At 41.2% G+C, this 20,073-nt stretch overlaps 1 protein-coding gene across 1 annotated transcript; it reads right to left on the reverse strand.

The window, feature by feature from the left end:
• Positions 1-1,004: 1,004 nt before the first annotated feature.
• On the reverse strand, positions 1,005-11,066 carry Bsph1 (binder of sperm protein homolog 1). Its single transcript, XM_059253712.1, has 5 exons — positions 10,889-11,066; positions 6,477-6,497; positions 4,313-4,342; positions 1,893-2,024; positions 1,005-1,147 (listed from the first exon to the last, which is right to left on the reverse strand). Exons 1-5 carry the CDS (start codon positions 10,959-10,961, stop codon positions 1,005-1,007), a joined length of 399 nt encoding a protein of 132 aa, XP_059109695.1. The 5' UTR covers positions 10,962-11,066.
• Between the last annotated feature and the right edge of the window lie 9,007 nt (positions 11,067-20,073).

Raw genomic sequence — 20,073 nt, forward strand, 5'->3', positions numbered from 1 at the left:
CTGAAGCTATTCCCATCATCTTGGTAGCTATAGCACCAAGCTATAGGTGGTTAAGGTATGCATTGGCTCTTTTGTATTCTGGATGAAGTAGGAGATAGGTGCAACACCCACCAATTTACACAGTGCCAGATAGAGCTCCTACTAGTCTAATGCTGACAGTTCCTCGGTATCTTCTATTTGAAGTCCGTTAAATTCTGTTCGGTTGACTTCCCCTTTTAGACAGTTTACACTTCTAAGTACAGTATTCCAAAGGTGCTTCATGTTCCTGTGGTGTTTCTATAGCAAAATTCTTCTCATCTGTTAAGGTAGGTTGTACGGTCTGCTGTCCCTCTTTGGGGTGAAAAAAAATGAGGCATTTGCTGAGTATTCTTCACTTTCAAATACAAATGGTGCTAGGAGAGGGTAGAGTGGATTATGAGATGAGTTGGTTCAGGTATAAAGCAAAGTGGACATGGAGCAGGGCAGGTGGACATGGAGCAGGTGTTCTCAGAATTTGGTCTTTCTTCAGCAATGAACTTCTAGTTGACTTAATTAGACCGTTTTCATCTTCAAAGCAAAATCAAGCAGAAAGTGATAGAGATTTCTCATATTCCCTTTGTTCTCACACATGTATCACCTCCTCTGTTACCAACACCCCCATCTGAGTAGTGTGACTGTGACCACTAAAGAAACTACATTGCCAAGATGCTTTCACTTAACATGGTATTTTTAAGGGCTTCATTTTACACACATAGCAAATAAAATGTGGAAACTAAACAATAACTCTCCATAGAATGCCATAATCCATCATCTAACCCCAAGTGATCTACAGTCAGAGTATCTTCAACTCGCATCTTAGAAAAAGAAAAGTTAAATTTAAACAAAAGCTTGTAATGAAGATTCTACCTTTTCTTCTCCTGACCAAAAGAAAGGATGAAAAGTCCTCCCCAAGAAAAATCCATATTTTCCCTCCTATCCTCCTCCCCCTGATTTTCCTCCTCATCTTCATCTAGTAAATCTCACCATTATGTACAATATTTCCAAATCTTGTCTTTGTTGTAATTTGGAGTGAGTGAACACCACTTTTTTCCAAACATTTCCCCATCCTCTGTGCATTCCCAGTAGATCATGTGTCTGAACCAGAAGGGAAAGGTACATTTAGCATAGTCTGTAAAAGAAAGAACCATTGGTGAGAGGAACACTTTCTTTTTTGCAACACACACACACACACACACACACACACACACTTCTCCACAGTCCGCTCTTCCTTACTCCACCAATAGCTTATGAAAATTATATTGCTACTACCCTGTAATCCACTTCCCCTTTCAGGTTCTACTAGTAGTTTTCTTATAAAGACAATGGAGTCAAAACACGTCTAATACATCTTTGATTATGTGTGATTTTGATGCTATCAGAAATTATGCATCTCAGAGAATGTGAAGACAGCTCAGTATGTAAAGTCCTCACTATGCAACCATGAGGATCCAAGTTCAGATCCCTAGGACCCAAGTAAAAAGCCACGCTTAGTATTACACGCTTCTGACCTCAACACTATGGAGGTAGAGAAAGGCAGATTCCCTCAGGCTATGTGACCAGACAGTCTCACCAAATTAACAAGCTCCAGGTTTAATGAGAGACCCTGTTTCAAAAATAAATAAATGATAATAATAAAGTAGAGAGTAATAAAAGGAGATACATGACATTGACCTCTGGCCTCCACACACTCACAGGTACACACCCACACATACACATACAGCATATGCACTCACACACAACAACAAAGAAGTTGTGTATCTCTTATTTTCACTTCAGAATCTGCTCTAGATTCTGAGTTCTTGCCTATCACACCAAATGGTCCCCAAGACAAGGCATACCCTCCCATCTGTGGAATTTAGAGTCAAGACTCTTACCTGAGACAAAACAGTACCTCCAGTATCCTTGAAAGGTCTTGTTCAAAGAACACCACTTATGTTTTGCATTGAAATTGACACAGTCATAGAATATTTCATTTCTATACCAGAATGGAAAGACACAGTCATCATCTAAAAGAAAACAAAAATCCTTTATCTGTCCCTGAGTTTGTTAGTAGTGTTTTTTTTAATTAATTCCTGCCCTAAATGAGACATCTATATCAACATACCACACACAAATACACACAAGGCTCAGGGAACATCTCAGAAGGGGGATGGGAAGAATGTAAGGTCGGGAGGATGGGAGGGAGAGCTGTGACATACTGTCTTCTAGACATAGCATGGCCATTGCTCTCATGACCCCACTGCAGCTGGGGTGACCTGCCCAAGATCAAATCAACAAAATGACTCAATATTCCAGCATGCATCGCTAAGTGGACTCAGTGAGTTACCAAAAAGAAAAAAATGGAGAGGACATAAAAGGAGGAAGGGCGTGTGAGGGAACATTAGGGGACTGGAACAGGGGGTTAGAGAAGGATATGATCAAAATACACTGGTTTTTTTGTTTTGTTTTGTTGTTTTTTTGTTTTTTGTTTTGTTTTGTTTTTTTGTTTTTTTTACTTTTTCGAGACAATGTTTCTCTGCATAACCCTGGCTGCCCTGGAACTCCCTCTGTAAACCAGGCTGGCCTCAAATTCACAAAAATCTGCCTGTCTTTGCCTCCCAAGTGCTGGGATTAACGGTGTATGCCACCACTACCTGGCTTGCATTGTTTACATATGTGAAATTGTTGAAGAAAAAATATAAACTATTCTATGTAACACATTTTAATTAAAATAGAATTATATCACATTCCCCCTTCCTTTAAATGTATTAGATTTATATATTTTTAAAAAACTGTTCTGTTTCAAATTTTTTAAGTGAGTTTTTCCAGGACTGAAGAGATGGCTCAGTGATTAAGAGCACATACACAAGAGGATCCAGTTCAGTCCCCAGCACCCCAGTGTGGCAACTCATAATTCCTGTAACTCAGGCTCTAGGGGAGACCCTACACCTCTGGCCTCCACAGGCACCTGCACTCACATGAACATGCCCAAATACAGACACAGGCACATACATACTCAAAAACTAAAAGTAACTCTTAAAAAAAGATGAGTTTTTCCTCAGAATCCCTGACCTCTGAGATCAAAGCCACTATTAGAACTGTGGATGCCACTGTGAAAAAAATGGGCAATTCCTGGATTCCATAAGCTTAAAAAATATTACTTATTTGACTCTGCCTAGGTCAATGCCATGTTTTTATATTGAAACATCTATACTATGGTTAGGCAGCTGGTTATAAAATGAAGTGTTTTTCTACCTCAGTACTGTTTTGTTCACGATATCCCAAATTATTATTGGTTGATTTCTTATGTGAATTTTAAAATCTGGGATTCTCTATTAGAAAGGCAGAAATTTAAATTTTTAGTGCTGGTAAGAATTCATGGCGGCAATAAATGATGGAAGCAGATGCAGAGATCCACAGCCAAGCACCAGGCCGGCTCGGACGTCCAGTTGAAGAGAAGGAGGATTATATAAGCAAGAGGGGGGAGGTCAAGATCATGATGGGGAAACCCACAGAGACAGATGGCCTGAGGTTGTGGGAGCTCACGGACTCTAGACTGACAGCTAGGAGGCCTACATGGGACCAACCGAGGCCCTCTACATGTGGGTGACAGCTCTGTATCTTGGTCTGTTTGTGGGGCCCCTAGCAGTGGGACCAGGATCTTTCCCTGGTGCACAAGTTGGCTATTTGGGACCTATCTATCCCCTATGGTGGGATGTCTGCACAGCCTTGATGCAGAGAGGAGCTTAGTCCTGCCTCAACTTGATATGCCATGTGTTGTTGACTCCCATGGGAGGCCTTACCCTTTCTGAGGAGCACATGGGTGGGATAGAACGGAGGTGCGGGAGGAAACGGGAGAAGAGGAAGGGGAAACTGTGGCTAGTATGTAAAATAAATATAAAAAATGAATTCATGGTGGCGTATTTCATGTTTGGTGTCATATGCAATGTTTTATGAAAAAAAAGGGGGGGAAGAAAAAATTTACTAGAAGCAAAATCACAAATGTTCCCATTTTTATGGAATCAGAAGAGAACACAAAGGCACTGGAGAGATGGCTCAGTGGTTAAGAGCACTGGATCCTCTTCCAGAGAACCTGGGTTCAGTTACCAGCACAAACATGGCTGCTCACAATCTTTTGTAACTTCAGTTCCAGGGAATTTGATACCCCCTTCCGGCCTCCCCATGCACTAGGCATGCATATGGTGAACAGACATACAGACAGGCAAAACACCCATACACATAAAATAAAAATAAAGATTAAAAATTTTAAGAGAAAGAACATACATTAGTAATGAAAATTTTCTGATCAACTTACCTTCTGTCTCTGGCATTTTCATGATAGAATCTGAGAAATAAAAATTTAAGTAAAGTTCATTTTAATCTTAGGCTTTAAAACAGACTCTTCTAGCAAATGACATTAATAGCTATGTTAGTCCAAGGAAAAGCAACACTGGCATGAGCTTATGTCAAGGATACCACACACAATCTGTTTTTCAGACCTAGTTTTTTCCACCTGAAATTATTTACTTTATTGAAATCCTACATATTTTTTCATTGCTAGGAACTGAACCCAGGGCCTTGCCCATGCAGGCAGGGGCTCTACCACTGAGCCACACCTGAAGCACCTCACTGGGGGATTCTAGGCAGACTCTCTTCTAATCCTATGTGTTTCTTAATGACTTAATTCCAAAGTTGTAGCTGGAGAATTTCTCTCCAGCTCCCGCCACCAAGTCCCGCCAGTCTCAGAGCCCACTTATAAAATAAACATATAAACTCTTACATTATTTAAACTGCTTGGCCATTAGCTCAGGCCTGTCATTGTCTAGCTCTTACTCTTATATTTAGCCCATTTCCATTAATCTTTACTTTGCCACATGGCTCGTGGCTTACCGGGATCTTCCCATGTGGCTTGTCATGGTGGCGGCTGGCAGTGTCTCCCTCTCTCAGCCTTCCATTTCCCAGAATTCTTCTCCTTGTCCCGCCTATACTTCCTGCCTAGCCAATGGCCAATCAGTGATTTATTTACTGACCAATCAGCAACACACTTGACATACAGACCATCCCACAGCACAAAGTACATTTCATCATCAGTGTAAAAGAGAGTACTTCCTCTCTTATCAATGACTGATTGGCCTTTAACATTAATTATCCAGTGGTAGGTAGCTCTTGGTTCACAAATTCTCTTTCATAATATCAAATAGATTAGAAGTCCCCTCTCCAATCAAGTTAACTAGTATTGTTGACAATAGGTAGTCCTGTGTTTCCTGGATTAGTTGGAATAACACTCCAATTAAGAATGCCATTCACAGCAGTTACTTCAGGAAATCACATGTGGTCAAAGTGCAGATAATAATCACCTATGGAGTGATCAGCTACAAATGAAACACTGTATCATACACCCTGCCCCTGAGGCTCAGGAAACATCATTGAAGAGAGGTAGAAAGATTGTAACAGCCAAAGAACATGTAAGACCAGACCAAGACCTCTGTCTATACCAGCAGACACGCACACATATACAATCAAGAGTAAAGTAACTCTTTTTAAAAATAGTAAATTAAAATATCAATCAGTAAGGGAATTTTAAAGAAAAATATGCTTTATAGTACATTCAGCTGTTATCAAAAATGATCATTTGAACAGACACAGAAAAGTTCTCTTTCATTATTTTCTTAAGTATTCAGCCTTTGCGAAAAGAAATATCAGTTTGACATGTTCATAAATGACACATTTAATCACTTAAAAGTACTGATGGAAAATCATTATTCTTTTTAATTTTTTGAATATTTTTATTAATTTCATACATTATATTTTGATCATATACTCTCACTATAGAAGGTCCTTCCAGATTCACACCCCATTCCATACCTACCCAATGTTTTTTCCCTATATGCTATTGGGTGTGTGGCCATCCATTGGAATGTGGTCGACCTTACCTGAGTCCACACCTTTAAAGAGAACTAACTCTTCTCCCAGAAGCTATCAATTAGAAAATAGCTCCTCAGTGAGGGGTGGGACTTCCTGCCCACCACTCCTAATAACTTGTCATTATACCCAAAGATTAGTGCAGCACTCAACCGTCATCAGAGAAGCTTCTTTTTGTAGTAGGTGGTATTTAACAGACACCCACAACTGATCAGCATGCAGAGAATAAGACACCGTGGGATGTTCAACCTTAAATGGGACGTCTATACCACATTCCATCCTCCTCAGAACCAGGGATCATTGTGAATGAGGAAGTAGAAATACTGTTAGATCCAGTGGAATCACAGTTGAATTCATGGCAACTGTGACAGCATGCACAGGACTCACGCAAGCTCAAGCCATATAAAATCTTTAACTATTTTTAAAGGAACTGACACTGCCTTGTATATATACGTAAACTAGTATTTCATCTTTTAAAAATATGGATGATCCAGTGACACCACTTGTCACAACTTTTTTTTACAAGTTCTAATAAACATTTTTTAAAACAAGCTTACCCATGGTTGGTGGATAATAATCTGAAAGACACAATGGGGAACAAATACTTATTTCACTAAATTTAACACTTAAAATGAAAGAAACAAAAATATCTCACCAAATTCAACTGTTGTGAAAAATGTAGTTTGAAGATCATTGTTTGTTTATACAGGACAAGAGAGTACCCTTGAACTCTAGTCCAGTGGTCTCAGAGGTCAGTGCAGAGCTGAGTTTTGGCTCCAGTACCCAGGGCCCCATAAAAGAATGGGGCTTTGGTGCCAGAGACTCTGCTGATGTCCATAGTTGTGCTGCCACTGAGTGTCAGGATGGTGTCAGTGGTCTGTGCTGTTGCTGAGGGGTGTTGACGCCCGTGGTCCCTGTTGCTGCTGGAAGCCATGTTGGTGTCTAGCCTGTGCTGCCACCTGAGGCCATGTTGAAGTCTGTGGTTCATGCTGCTGCCTGAAGCCATGTTAATGTCCATGGGCTGTGCTGCTACTGGAGGCTATGCTGATGTCCCTGGGCTGTGCTGCGACCTGAAGCCACGTTGCTGTCTATGGTCCATTCTGCCACCAGGGATCATGTTGGAGTCCATAACCCTGCAGTAGCCGGGGGCCATGTTGATGTTTGCAGCCCATGTTACCATTGAAGGCCATGGGGATGTCCATGTTTTTGGCTGTTCCCTGAATCTATGTTATGTCCATGGTCTGTGCTATAGCCAGAAACCATGTGAAAGTCCATGATTCAAGCTGCAACTGACGATAAAGGGCAAGGAAGCTTTTTGTTGCTGTGGTGTTGATGACTAGAGACTCACAGTTGAAAATGAAAGACAGAAGGCAATTGTGACAATCCCTCTCTCCCACCACCCACCCCAAAAAGAAACAGTCTAGACAGGAAGCCAATAAAGAGAACTCTTAAAAATTGTGGTAGGGATGCTGAAGTGTAACTCTTCACAATTGATGGCTTCTGTTGGGGGTTGGGGTGGGGAAGGACTCAATTTTCTTTAAGGGGATGGCTACTAGGGGTTTGTTTTGACCATGCTCCAATGAGTATATTGGCAACACAAATTGGACTTGGTATTTTTTTTTCTTTCTTTCTTTTTCTTCTTTGGTTTTGAGGGAGATCACAAGGGTAGGGGGGTGGACCTGGGAGGACTGGGAAGTAAATGTGATCAGGGTGCATTATGTGCAATCTCCAAATAATAAATAAAAATATTATGTTTAAAAAAAGAATGGAGCTTTGGTCTCTCAGGTCACTGTGTGAGTTGTCTTCTCACTCCTGAAGTTCCGATCATTGCTGCAGGATCTGGACTCTATATAGCTGAGGCCCCAGAGGTTTTTTCTGAGCTGGTGACTTTATAGCCACCAGTTGTAGACAGACTTCACTGGATCTGAAGATGGTATTCTGACCCCGGCAGATTCATAGAACCCAAGGGGTAACTGAGGTTTTGACTCCACCTAGTCACCTTGGTGCTGAGTGTCCAGCCTCACCTTTTGTCTCATTGGCACATAGCCAAAAAAATAGTAATCCATTTGATAATCAACACTGTGTTACACCAGGCCCCTAGGTGAACTACATGTGGATAGTCCTCTAATATGAGTCACGGAAAACAGAACATCCCAACAGGCTTGGGAGAAGAGGAAGCGAAAACCAACCCACTTCAACAAGCATGTAAAACATGACAAAGCAACACAGAAAAAAATTAACATAACCTCCACTTGTGACCTATTACCTACCAACCAACTCCAGTATAAGGCAATCCAAAGTTACAGAAACTGAAAAAGAGAAATGCGTTTCAGGAAGACTAATTTTGGGGTCCTTCCCTATGACTAACATTCAAATATAAGCTGTAAGAGGATTGAAACAAGATAACATAGGATACTGAGTGTTCAGTCCTAAATGGGACATCCATATCAAGCCCCTCTCACTGGGGCTTAGGGAATGTTGCAGAAAAAGAAGCAGAAGAAGTGTAAGAGCCAAGTGTGGGGAGAAGTGTGGTGAAATTCTGTCCTTTGGACATGGCATGGCTGTCATACTCATGAACTCACAGCATCTGTGAGTATCTTGCACAAGGTCAATAGAGCCAAAGCTCCAGCATAGAGGGGAGAGATGATCTCTCCAGGCCCATGCCTTACTGGGGAGCTATCAGTATTCAAAAGCTTCTGGGGGACAGCATCATTCTTTTTTGAGGGTGTGGCTACTGATAGGATTCCCATGCTTCAGTAGATGGCTCACACCCATGCACACATGGGTGCCATTCACTAGACTTAATGGGTTACTTTTTTAAAGGTTGAGAATAGGACATATTGGGGGAAACTGAAGGGAGAAAGAAGAGTATATATAATTGTATTTTATTGTATGTACGCATATATAAAATTCTTAAGAATAAAGAAAAATTTTAAACAAAAATAGAAGGAATAGAAAGTAAGAGAGGTTACCATTTGCCAGCTTTTGGTTATATATTTTATTCCCAAAATAATAATTTCAACCCTGGAACAAGATCACTCAAACCAGTCCTCTGTGAAGCGTTTCCAACTCAATCACTTCTCTTCCTCCAGGCCATGATCATAAATGGTTTCAGCAAGTACCGCTCAAAGCCTGTGTCTTCTGTCTTCCCACGTGCCTGTTCAATCATTGACTGAAGATGTCTGCGACACTTAATTTTTTTTCACCCCAAAGCCTACCATACTATCACTGCCAAAATGCTAAAATTTGGTCATTTCCATTGTCTGATTTCTCTGAAAGCAGAATGCCTCTAACTTCTGATCACATTCTGTCATCCTCAAACTGGCTGTGGTGGCAACATGATAGCTACAGCCCACACTAACTACAGTCAGCATCACAAGCTTTCAGTATGTACTTTGGGGCTCAGACAAAAGCCCCATAGGCACTTGGCAGCTAAAGGAACCTACCACCAAGACAGGTCTGAGGACCTAGCGCCCACAGAGTGGAAGGAGAGACTCAGCTGTTACAAGTTGTCCTCTGACCACCACATAGCAACTATGATAAGCTACCCCCAAACACCCAAAAAAAGCATAAAACAAAATTGAGGTGACAAATGGAGAGATGTCTCAGTGGTGAAGAGCATTTACAGATCTCGCAGAGAGAAAACTTGGGTTCAGTTCTCAGGAGCCACATGCCAACACATAGCCATCTGTAACTCCAGGTTCAGGGCATCTCTTCCACCTTTTACAGTCACCAGGCATGCACATGGTGCATTTATATGCACAGAGGCAAAATGCTCATTTTTTTTAAAAAAAAAAAAGGCATTGATGGGGCCCATTGTAACTCTAGGAAACTAATGTTCATGAGCTGTCTAAAGGAGGATCATGAATAAAGCAGCAGTTGGAATGACCGAAACCAAAGCAGCACTGCATAATTCTAAGTACAGGCTAACATGCCCAGGATCCATGGGATCTCACTCTAGATACCAGAAATTGTAATAGTAATATATGGAGTGATAAGACAACAGTACCTTCAGAGGCCAGACATTGAAAGTGGAGAGGTCTTAGGAGCATCTTATCAACTTCCTAGTAGATGTACCATGTAAAGTGTACATGGTAAAAGCGAGACCTGGGCCAGCAAGATGGCTCACAGAAAAAAGTGCTTGCTCCCAAAGCCTGACGACCTGAGTTTGATCCCTGGAATCCATATGGTGGAGGGAGGAAATAGACTCCTGCAAGTTGTCCTTGGACTTACACATGCATACCATGACATGCAAGTGTGCATGCACATAAACAAATAAATAAATATTATTTATAATTTTAAAATAAAGACACACAACTAAGGAAAAAATGTTACCTTTCAATAATCATAAAATAGGAATCCCAGTTGACACTAAAGTGGTCTTACAATAAGAATCTCTTGTTCCTCTTTTTTCTCTTTCATTTTTAAACACTTATCCACTCTGCTTTTTGACTATTTTAAAACATGCCGAGGAGTACTTAAATGAGTATGTACTCTCAGCCACTCCATAACAAGCAGTATGTCCAGCTCTGCATAATTCTTACAACACTAAGAAATGAACCAGAATGAAGTCCCTTTGTAAATAGCCATTTCAGAATCACTCAAAACATTACAACTTTGATAAAGAAATAAAATAGTCTTTACAGAAGTAAGTTATATTTTTCTCATTCTATAGGCACTTAAAACATCAAAATGAAGAAAAAAATTGTTCTGTGACATGACTTCTGACTTTCCCCCTTGTTAGTTTAATCTTGCTAGTTTTGAGCCTTTTTGGAAGATCATGTTTTCTACACTTAAAAAAAAAAAAAAACTAGATGATAGAGAACTTGCCCCTTTGTTTATTACGACACACAAAATCAGGGTGGCCTCTCCCCTACAGGACATCTCAGAATTTGTTACAAATGGTATTGATGTGTGCAGCTACTTCATCAAAAACTCACCCCCAGCCACACTCATTCCCATGCCTCACCTTTGTCTGGAAGACTGAACAATCTGTAAAACAGGCAGATGGAAACCAACAGGATACCCACGGGCTGGACCATGTTCCTCCTGTCAGAAAATGGTTGATAAACCTAGCTTACTCTAAAGATCTTGAAGACCTGGGATCCAGTCACAGCCTCTGTCTCCTCCTTATTCCGTCATCTCTCCCCTCCTCCCTCCTCTTCCCACTCTTCCTTCTCTGAACAACTAGGCTCAGTCTGCTACTTGTCCCTAGCCTTCTCTACTGCAAATACCAGTCTGGTTTCTCATCTCCTCCCTCCCCTCCTCTCTTTCCTTCCTCCATCTCTTTTTTCTCTCCACCTTCTCATCCATTCCCATATCTTCTTTCGTTCCCAACTAATTCCATCTCTAGCTTCAGATCATCTTGTCTTCTGTCACCTTCTCTCCTTAATCCCTTTGATTGTCTCTACTCTCCTTCCCCTCCTCCACTTCCCCTCCCTCTCCTCTTCATTCTCCTCCTTTGCCTCCCTCTGCTGCTTACTGTGTCTCCACCCCCCTTATATTTCTTCCTCCATGCTGCCTCCCTCTCTCCACACTACAAAACTAAGCCTCTAGCCTTGCAATTGAATTAATACATAAAAAGAAACACTTTCTGTTAATGGCACTAAGCATAAGCAAAGAAAATGATGTTGGGGAAATTCAAGATGTTCTCATGAAAATAATCACCCAGATCACATGGAGACTCATGGGTCTAAAGACATCTTAATCCAGCTTCATAAACCAAAGTTGAGGAATACATTATAGAGACCCAGGGACTCTTCTTGTTTCATAGGACTCTTTAGAGAATTAATAGATCGGTAGATGAGGGGCTGGTTAGCTCCCTAAATAGCATTGCTTTCATACAGCACCACGTATTTACTGAAATGTGTTTACCTCCAAAGGAGGCAGGAGCAGTTTTCAGAGAGGCTACTTTACTTCATCCTCTGGGAAACTCCACAGATCCTCTGTCTTGTGCCATCTGACAGTCACGCCTTGGGCACTAGGAACATCATGACCCAGGCAGTGCCATCCACCTGCCAGTGCAGGGGAAGTCTGTAGGCAGAAGTCTGGGTTGTCTTGTAGGGAGCATTGTTGCCTTTCTATCCAGGAGGGTGACATTCCCCTGTGCCTGTGAGATCGTGATGCTGTGAAGAGGCCCAGGGGACTCTGCTCTGAATTCCTAGCTCCCATGAGTTTGGTTTCTAATGAAAATGAAGAACTCTGACAAAACATAAGTGCCAGAAAGTCACGGCTGGAGTCTGACAATCTATCCTTTGACAGTTTTCTTGGTAAAAATTTTGGTTACTTGGTTGCTTGAGTTTTTGAGACAGGGTCTCACACAACCCAGGATGATTTCAAACTCTTGGTGTAGTTTAAACAGACCTTTAACTCCTGGTCTTCCTGCTCCAGAGTGCTGGGATTACAGGCATGTGCCACCAAGCTCAGCCTTAGCAATCATTTTTATCAAAAAAATGATTATTGCATCCATCAATGAGATACAATTTGAAGTTGTTGCATATTTGTAAAGTGTAGATGGTATTATCAAGTTAATCAAGAAATCTATCACCGCCAAAATGTACTATTTTTTGTCAGCAAAGTACTGAAAGTTTTTTAATGCAATGCTTTTATGCTTGGTAGTGGGGTGGTGTTTTTTTGAGACAGGGTTTCTCTGTGTAGTTTTGGTGCCTGTCCTTGATCTCGCTCTGTAGACCGGGCTGGCCTCGAACTCACCTGGCTCTGCCTCCCAAGTGCTGGGATTAAAGGCATGTGCCACCACCACCCAACACACTTTTATGTTTTTTTTTCTTTTCTGGGCCTCCATCAGAAGGACTTGGGCCCCCCACTATCGGCACCAGGGAGTGGGTCTTCCATATGCCACATTTCCCTCACCCGAGCGATGGGGATTCGGCACTGGGCTCTTCCCTGTTCACTTGCCATTACTGAGGGAATCCTGGTTAGTTTCTTTTCCTCTGCTGACTAATACGCTTAAATTCAGCAGGTCACCATGTCTGATCTGAGGTCATGTGCTTTTATGTTTTAAAGTAACAAGGCACATCTTTGTTTTTTACCTTTGAAAGTGATCTCAGGGGCTGGAGAGAGAGCACTGGCTGCTCCTCCAGAGGACCTGGGTTCAATTCCAAGGACCCACGTGGCAGCTCACACCTCTGTGTAACTCCAGTTCCAGGGGATCTGACATCACACATATGCACATGCAGGCAAAACACCAATGCACATAAAATTTTTTTATGCATATAAAAAATTTAAAAGAAGAAAGTGATCTCATTGGACTTCTATTTTAGGAAATTTTGTTTCTTTTTTCCTCGTTTTATTAAAAAGAGATTATTTTCTCATACCATATATCTTGATTACAGTTTCCCCTCCTTCTACATCTCCCAGTTTCTCCCCACTTCTAGATCTACTCCCTCTCTGTAACTCATTAGAAAAGAACCAGTTTTTAAGAGGTAACAAAATAAAACATAATAAGATAAAACATAAATCATTACCTCAAAACTGGACAATGCAAACCAACAGAAGGAAAAGGGCCCTGGGAGAAGGCACTAGAATCAGAGACACACTTGTTCATACACTCAGGAGTCCCATAAGAAACTGAAAGCCATACTATATGTGCACGGGACTGGTGCAGACTCATGTCAGCCTTGTGCATGCTGCTTCAGTCTCTATGAGTTCATATGAGCTTTGCTCACATCTATTTAGAGGGTCTTATTCTCCTGGTGTGCTCCATCCCCTCTTGCTCTTCCACTCTGTCCATCTCCTTTTCCATAGGGTTTCCTGAGCTCTTAGAGAGGAGATTTAATGAAGACATCCCCCACCCCCTCTCTCTCTCATGCATGTGTGATGTCTGGCTGTGGGTTTCTGTAACTGTTCCCATCTGCTACAGAAGGAAGCTTCTCTGATGATGTCTGAATAAGGAATATGAGCATGTTATTGCAACTTTTCATTTTTCAGACCAGTAGTACTTGGCTTTAGCATAGGTTTCTGGGCTATATGGTCTCTGGTCCTTCATTACCCAAGCAGTTTTGAGTATAGGTTCAATCTTGTGGAGTAGGCCTTAAGTCAAAGTAGACATCGGTTGATTACTCCCACATATCTTATGGCTCCATTGTTCTAGAATATTCAGAAGGCATGAAAGATTGTAGATCAAAGACTTTGTGGCTGGCTTAGTGTTTACATTTCCCTTTGGTAGCTTACAGAGTACCTTCCCATACCAAAGACATTTGAAGATGGGGGTGATGTCATCCAAGGCACCAGCTCAACTCTCCATGTTCAATGAGTTGTGTGGGTGTTGTCTTCAGCAATGGGGCTACACATCCTGTCAAAAAAGGTCAGAACACATTTTCAGGTGAAAATACATTGGCTATGACCAGGGCTTGTAGTTTTTCTGTAAATGATGGTGTGTGATTCTACCAGTGGTGGAGAAAGACTGATAGAAATGTGCTAGTCTCCTTGAATTCACCTGTCCTGGTCCTAATAGAGGGGCCCCTGGGTCTCCCTCAATAGAGTCTGTAAGCACCTTGCAGAGCCTGGGAGAGTGGGAAGGGGCAGGGAAGGCGGCCAAACAAGTTCTTCTGTGATTCCTCTTGGGATGGGCAAGGGGTGTTTTGTGTAAGGCATTTGCCTGCAGGCAGCTCAGGATCCAGCCAGGAGAGTCTCTCAAGTCTCAGATAATTCTGTGGAAGAGATGACTTCTCGGAAGGGGGTATAAAAGTCTCCTGAGGCACCTTTCAGTCGGACCCTGGTCCTGGTGAAGCATCTGCTGAGGGAGGTTGAATATTAGCACCAGCAGCCCAGAGCTCTGGCCAAAAGGAACTCAGGTGGTGCTGAAAGCATAGAGGATGGAGGTAGAGATGGGGGAAGGGGCAGATGAGGGGGGATTTTCTCCAGTTCCTCAGAGGATGCAGGTAGAGATGGGGGAAGAGGGGCAGATGAGGGGGGATTTTCTCTAATTCCTCAGAGGATGCAGGTAGAGATGGGGAAGAGGGGCAGATGAGGGGGGATTTTCTCCAATTCCTCAGAGGATGCAGGTAGAGATGGGGGGAAAGGGGCAGATGAGGGGGGATTTTCTCCAATTCCTCAGAGGATGCAGGTAGAGATGGGGAAGAGGGGCAGATGAGGGGGGATTTTCTCCAATTCCTCAGAGGATGCAGGTAGAGATGGGGGGAAAGGGGCAGATGAGGGGGGATTTTCTCCAATTCCTCAGAGGATGCAGGTAGAGATGGGGGGAAAGGGGCAGATGAGGGGAATTTTCTCCAATTCCTCAGAGGATGCAGGTAGAGATGGGGGGAAAGGGGGAGATGAGGGGGAATTTTCTCCAATTCCTCAGAGGATGCAGGTAGAGATGGGGAACAAGGGGCAGATGAGGGGGAATTTTCTCCAATTTCTCAGAACAAAATGGGCTTTTTAGGCTCTGATCTATTCTTTAAAAAAGAAACCTAAATTATCATCATAATCTTATAGGTTTTACTTGAGATAAGCCTCTAGCCATTTTGGGCAAGTGACAACCACATCTTGCCAGCAATCAATGAAGTGAAAGTGATCCAGTGCCCTGGTTCCCTGTGACATAACTACTCCCTTGTCCAGCAATCCTCAGAAGGCCATCCTAAATGAAGGCCAGTCATTTCACAGAACATTCTGGGTTTCCCAGGAGACAGTTTAACATGATAGTCTGCATACTCCTCTCTTAAATTCTTTGCTATGCAATCCTGGGAGTGAGTTTTCTGTGGTATCTTCCCATTTCATCCCACCAGATGGCATTCACACACAAGAGGAAGATGGAAGAGACTAGGACTTCTGGATTGGTTTTCACTAGGTTGGAGTATTGCTCATCCATTGCTCCAAAACAAACGTTCTTGGGAATCCCATACCAGTCTAATAGTCAGAAATTACTCAACATCTGTGCTCTGTCTCTTTACCAGAGTATTCAAACAGCTCTAGAACATCAGAAGTTGATCAGACCACTTTTCCATTCAGTCAAGTGGGCTAACAAGAACCAAAACCACATGATCCTGAATTCTTATCAGTCTAGTGGGTGATACTCTCTGATATGATCCCTGGGTCTGGGTTCTTTTGACTTTCAAGGCCTCTGACATGGTACCCCAGGAGAGGCTAATCTCTAGAAAATGGAGAGAGATATTAACGGAAGATATAGATTACATACATAGATAGACAGGCAGACAGGCAGACAGACAGACAGACAGACAGACAGACAGACAGATAGATAGATAGATAGATAGATAGATAGATATTGAAAAAGTATAAAGAGGAGGAGAAAAAGAAACAGGGATGGAGAGGGGAGAAGAGAGTCAGTGAATGATAAGAGGGGTATGTCTGAGATACAGCAATAGAATCACTAAGATATAGAGAAGACATGAAGGCTAAGCTAGAATTAGATCATGTAGACAGGCAAGGGAATGACCAAAGCCTCAAGGTCCCTTATTCTGGAATAATGAGAATTCATTGAGAACATGACATCGGCCTTACCTATGGTCCTGCTTCCCAGCAGTTTACTGTGTGTCATTCACAAGTCCTTGGCACTTCTACACTTCAACTTCCTCCTCATCAAAGGAATCCTTCTTGGGATCAACTGTAATATGTAGTCAGTCCTGAAAGGCCAAAGAAGGGATTACAGCCACCTTAAAAGAAATTCTAAGATGTTAGAATTACATTTAAAAATTAGAATGAGGCTAGCAAGGTAGGTCAATGGGTAAAAGTGCTTGCTAACAAGACTCATGATCTTACTTCCATCTCTCTGACCTATAAATATGCACACATGCACCATGATGGGAGCAAACACATACAAAATAAGTAAATAAATGGTAAAAAGTAAATTTTTAAAAATTAATACACAGCAGGGTGTAATGGCTTATGTCTTCAATCACAGCACTTGAGAGGCTGAGGCAGGAGGCTATGAGTTCAAGGCCAACCTGGACTACATGGTGAGTAAAGGACTAGCCTGTGTGACAAAATGAGATCCTATCTCAAAAAAAAAAAATCAGACCAGCAATCCTCAGGATCACACCTAGTGCTATGATGAAACACCAGATGCAGCCTCCCTTTCCCCCATCCACATCTTCCGTGGATCCCACAGACCATTCCTCCCTGGCCTCCCTCCCAGTTCCCTCATCACTGTATACCATTCACTAACTCAGGGAGACAGCCCCTGTTCAACCAAAAGCCTCAACTGCCAGATGACTCAGTAGGCTGCATGTAGACCTTGTCCACCCTTTTTGTTCCCCTAGACCTAATCAGCAGGATAGCCATCTCCCCCTAGCCTCCCATTTCCCGAGCCTTCAACACCAGAAACCAGCCAAGCAGGTCAGTAAAAGAGGCAACATACAGCCAACACATTCCCTGAAAATTCAGAGAGGAAACAGAAGCCAAGAAACAAAATACAACCCAACAAAGACAAACACAGAAATCAATACTTAGACCTATAATCACCCCAAACCCAGATGCCTAGATGCTAGTATAAGACCACAATCAATAACAGCCAGAGCAACAAGACTCTATCAGAGTCAAGCTACCTTACCACAACAGACCCTGAATATTCCAACATAGCTGAAGCACAAGAAAAAGACACTAAAACCAACTGTATGAATATGATAGAGGTCTTTAAAGAGGAAATGAATAAACTCCTTAAAGAAATCCAAGAAAACACAAACAAATAATTGGAGGAAATTAATAAATCTCTCAAAGAAAGCTAGGAAATAAGAAATAAACCATTGGAGAAAATTAATAAATCTCTTAAAGAAAGTAAAGAAAAAACAAACAGTTTCAGGAAACAAATAAAACTGTTCAAGACCTGAAAATGGGAAAAGAATAAAGAAAACATAAGCTGAGGGATTCTGGAAATGAAAAAGTTAGGAATTTAAACAGGAACTACAGAGGCAAACTTCACCAACAGAACAAAAGAGATGGAAGAAAGAATCTCATGCATTGAAGATATGATAGAAGAAATGGATGTATCAGACAAATAAAATGTTAAATCTAAATTATTCCTAACACAAAACATCCAGGAAATCTGGGACGCTATACAAAGACCAAACCTAAGAATAATAGGAATAAAAGAAGGAGATGAATCCCAATTCAAATGCTCAGAAAATATTTTCAACAAAATCAGAGAGGAAAATTTTTCTAACCTAAAGTAGGAGATGCCTATAGAGACACAAGAAAAATACAGAACACGAAATAGATTGACCAGAAAAGAAAGTTCCCTAGCCACATAGTAACCAAAACACTAAGCATACAGAACTGAAAAAAGAATATTAAAAGCTTCAAGGAGGAAATACCAAGTAACATAGAAAGGCAGACCTAGCCGGGCAGTGGTGGCGCACGCCTTTAATCCCAGCACTCGGGAGGTAGAGCCAGGCGGATCTCTGTGAGTTCGAGGCCAGCATGGGCTACCAAGTGAGTTCCAGGAAAAGGCGCAAAGCTACACAGAGAAACCCTGTCTCGAAAAACCAAAAAAAAAAAAATAGAAAAAAAAAATAGAAAGGCAGACCTATTAGAACTACACGTGACTTCTCAATGGAAACTTTAAAACCCAGATGTCGCTGCAGACTCTAAGTAACCACAGATGTCAGCCCAGACTACTATACCCAGCAAAAATTTCAATCACCATAGAAAGAGAAAATAAGATATTACATGATAAAGTCAAATTTAAATATCTATCTAAAAATCTAGCCCTACAGAAGGAGCTAGAAAAAAACTCCAAACCAAGGAGGTTAACTACAACCATAAAAACATGAGTAATAAATAATCTCACACCAGCAAAAACAGAAGAGAAACACACAACAACAACAACAAGACAACAGGAATTAACAATCACTGGTCATTGATATCTCTCAATATCAATGGTCTCAATTACCCAATAGAAAGATACAGAGTAACATAATGGATACAAAAATAGATTTGTCTTCCTGCTGCATTCAAGAAACATACCTCAAAATCATGGATAGACATTACCTCAGAGTAAAGGGTTGAAAAAGATATTCTAAGTAAACAGACCTAAGAAGCAAGTTGGTGTAGCCATTTTAATATCTAACAAAATAGACTTCAAACTAAAAATAACCAAAAGAGATGGGGAAGAACACGACATACTCATCAAAGGAAAAACCTACCAAGATGAGATTTCTTCTTTTAACATCTATGCCCCAAACACAAGGCCATTACCTTTGTAAATGCAACACCACTACAGCTTAAATCACATTTTGACCTTCACTTACTGATAGAGACTTCAATACCCTACCATCACCAATGGACAGGTCGTCAAGACAAAAATTAAACAGAAAATTACTGGAGATAACTGATGTTATAAACCAAATGAACCTAACAGAATTTACATAACATTTCACCCAAACACAAGTTCTTCTTAACACCTCACAGAACTTTCTCCAAAACTGACCACATACTCAGACACACAACAAGGCTCAATAGACACAAGAAATTAAAATAACTCCCTGCATTCTATCAGACCATCGCAGATTAAAGCTGGATGTCAACAACAGAAACAATAGAAAGTTTACAAACTCATGGAAATTGAAAAACTCTCCACTAAATGAAAAATGGTTCAAGACAGAAATAAAGAAATTAAAAACACTCTAGAATTGAATGAAAGTGAACACACAACATGCCCAGACTTACAAGACACAATGCAAGTGGTGCCAGGAGGAAAGTTCATAGCACCAAGTGCCTAAATAAAAAATTGGAATGATCTCATACTAGCACCTTAACAGCACACCTTAAAGCTCTAGAACAAAAAGAAAAAAATTACACCCAAAAGGAATAGAAGACAAGCAATAATCAGAGAACTGAGATCAATAAAATAGAAACAAAGAGAACAATACAAAGAATCAACGAAACAAAGAGTTGGTTCTCTAAGAAAAATCAACAAGATAGACAAACCCTTATCCAAACTAACTCCAAGATGTAGATAGAATATTCAAATTAACAAAATCATAAACAAAAGAAGGGACATAACAACAGATACTGAAGAAATCTAGAGCACCATAAGGACATACTTTAAAAACCTGTACTCCACCAAATTGGAAAATCTAAAAGAAATGAATAATTTTCTTGAGAGGTACCACTTACCAAAGTTAAATCAAGATTAGATAATTTGGACAGACTCTGCCAGCTCCAATTGGACCAAGACGT

This window comes from Peromyscus eremicus, chromosome 1, assembly GCF_949786415.1.
Source record: "Peromyscus eremicus chromosome 1, PerEre_H2_v1, whole genome shotgun sequence".
NCBI classification, from domain to species: Eukaryota; Metazoa; Chordata; class Mammalia; order Rodentia; family Cricetidae; genus Peromyscus; species Peromyscus eremicus.

Excerpts from the sequence above, each read along its gene's own strand:
- Bsph1 (XM_059253712.1), bottom strand. The coding sequence starts at position 10,961 with ATGGTCCAGCCCGTGGGTATCCTGTTGGTTTCCATCTGCCTGTTTTAC. Across the intron at positions 2,025-4,312 it reads GAAAATGCCAGAGACAGAAG|ATGATGACTGTGTCTTTCCA; the intron begins GTAAGTTGATCA and ends GTTTTCTTTTAG. Across the intron at positions 1,148-1,892 it reads GAGGTACTGTTTTGTCTCAG|ACTATGCTAAATGTACCTTT; the intron begins GTAAGAGTCTTG and ends TTTCTTTTACAG.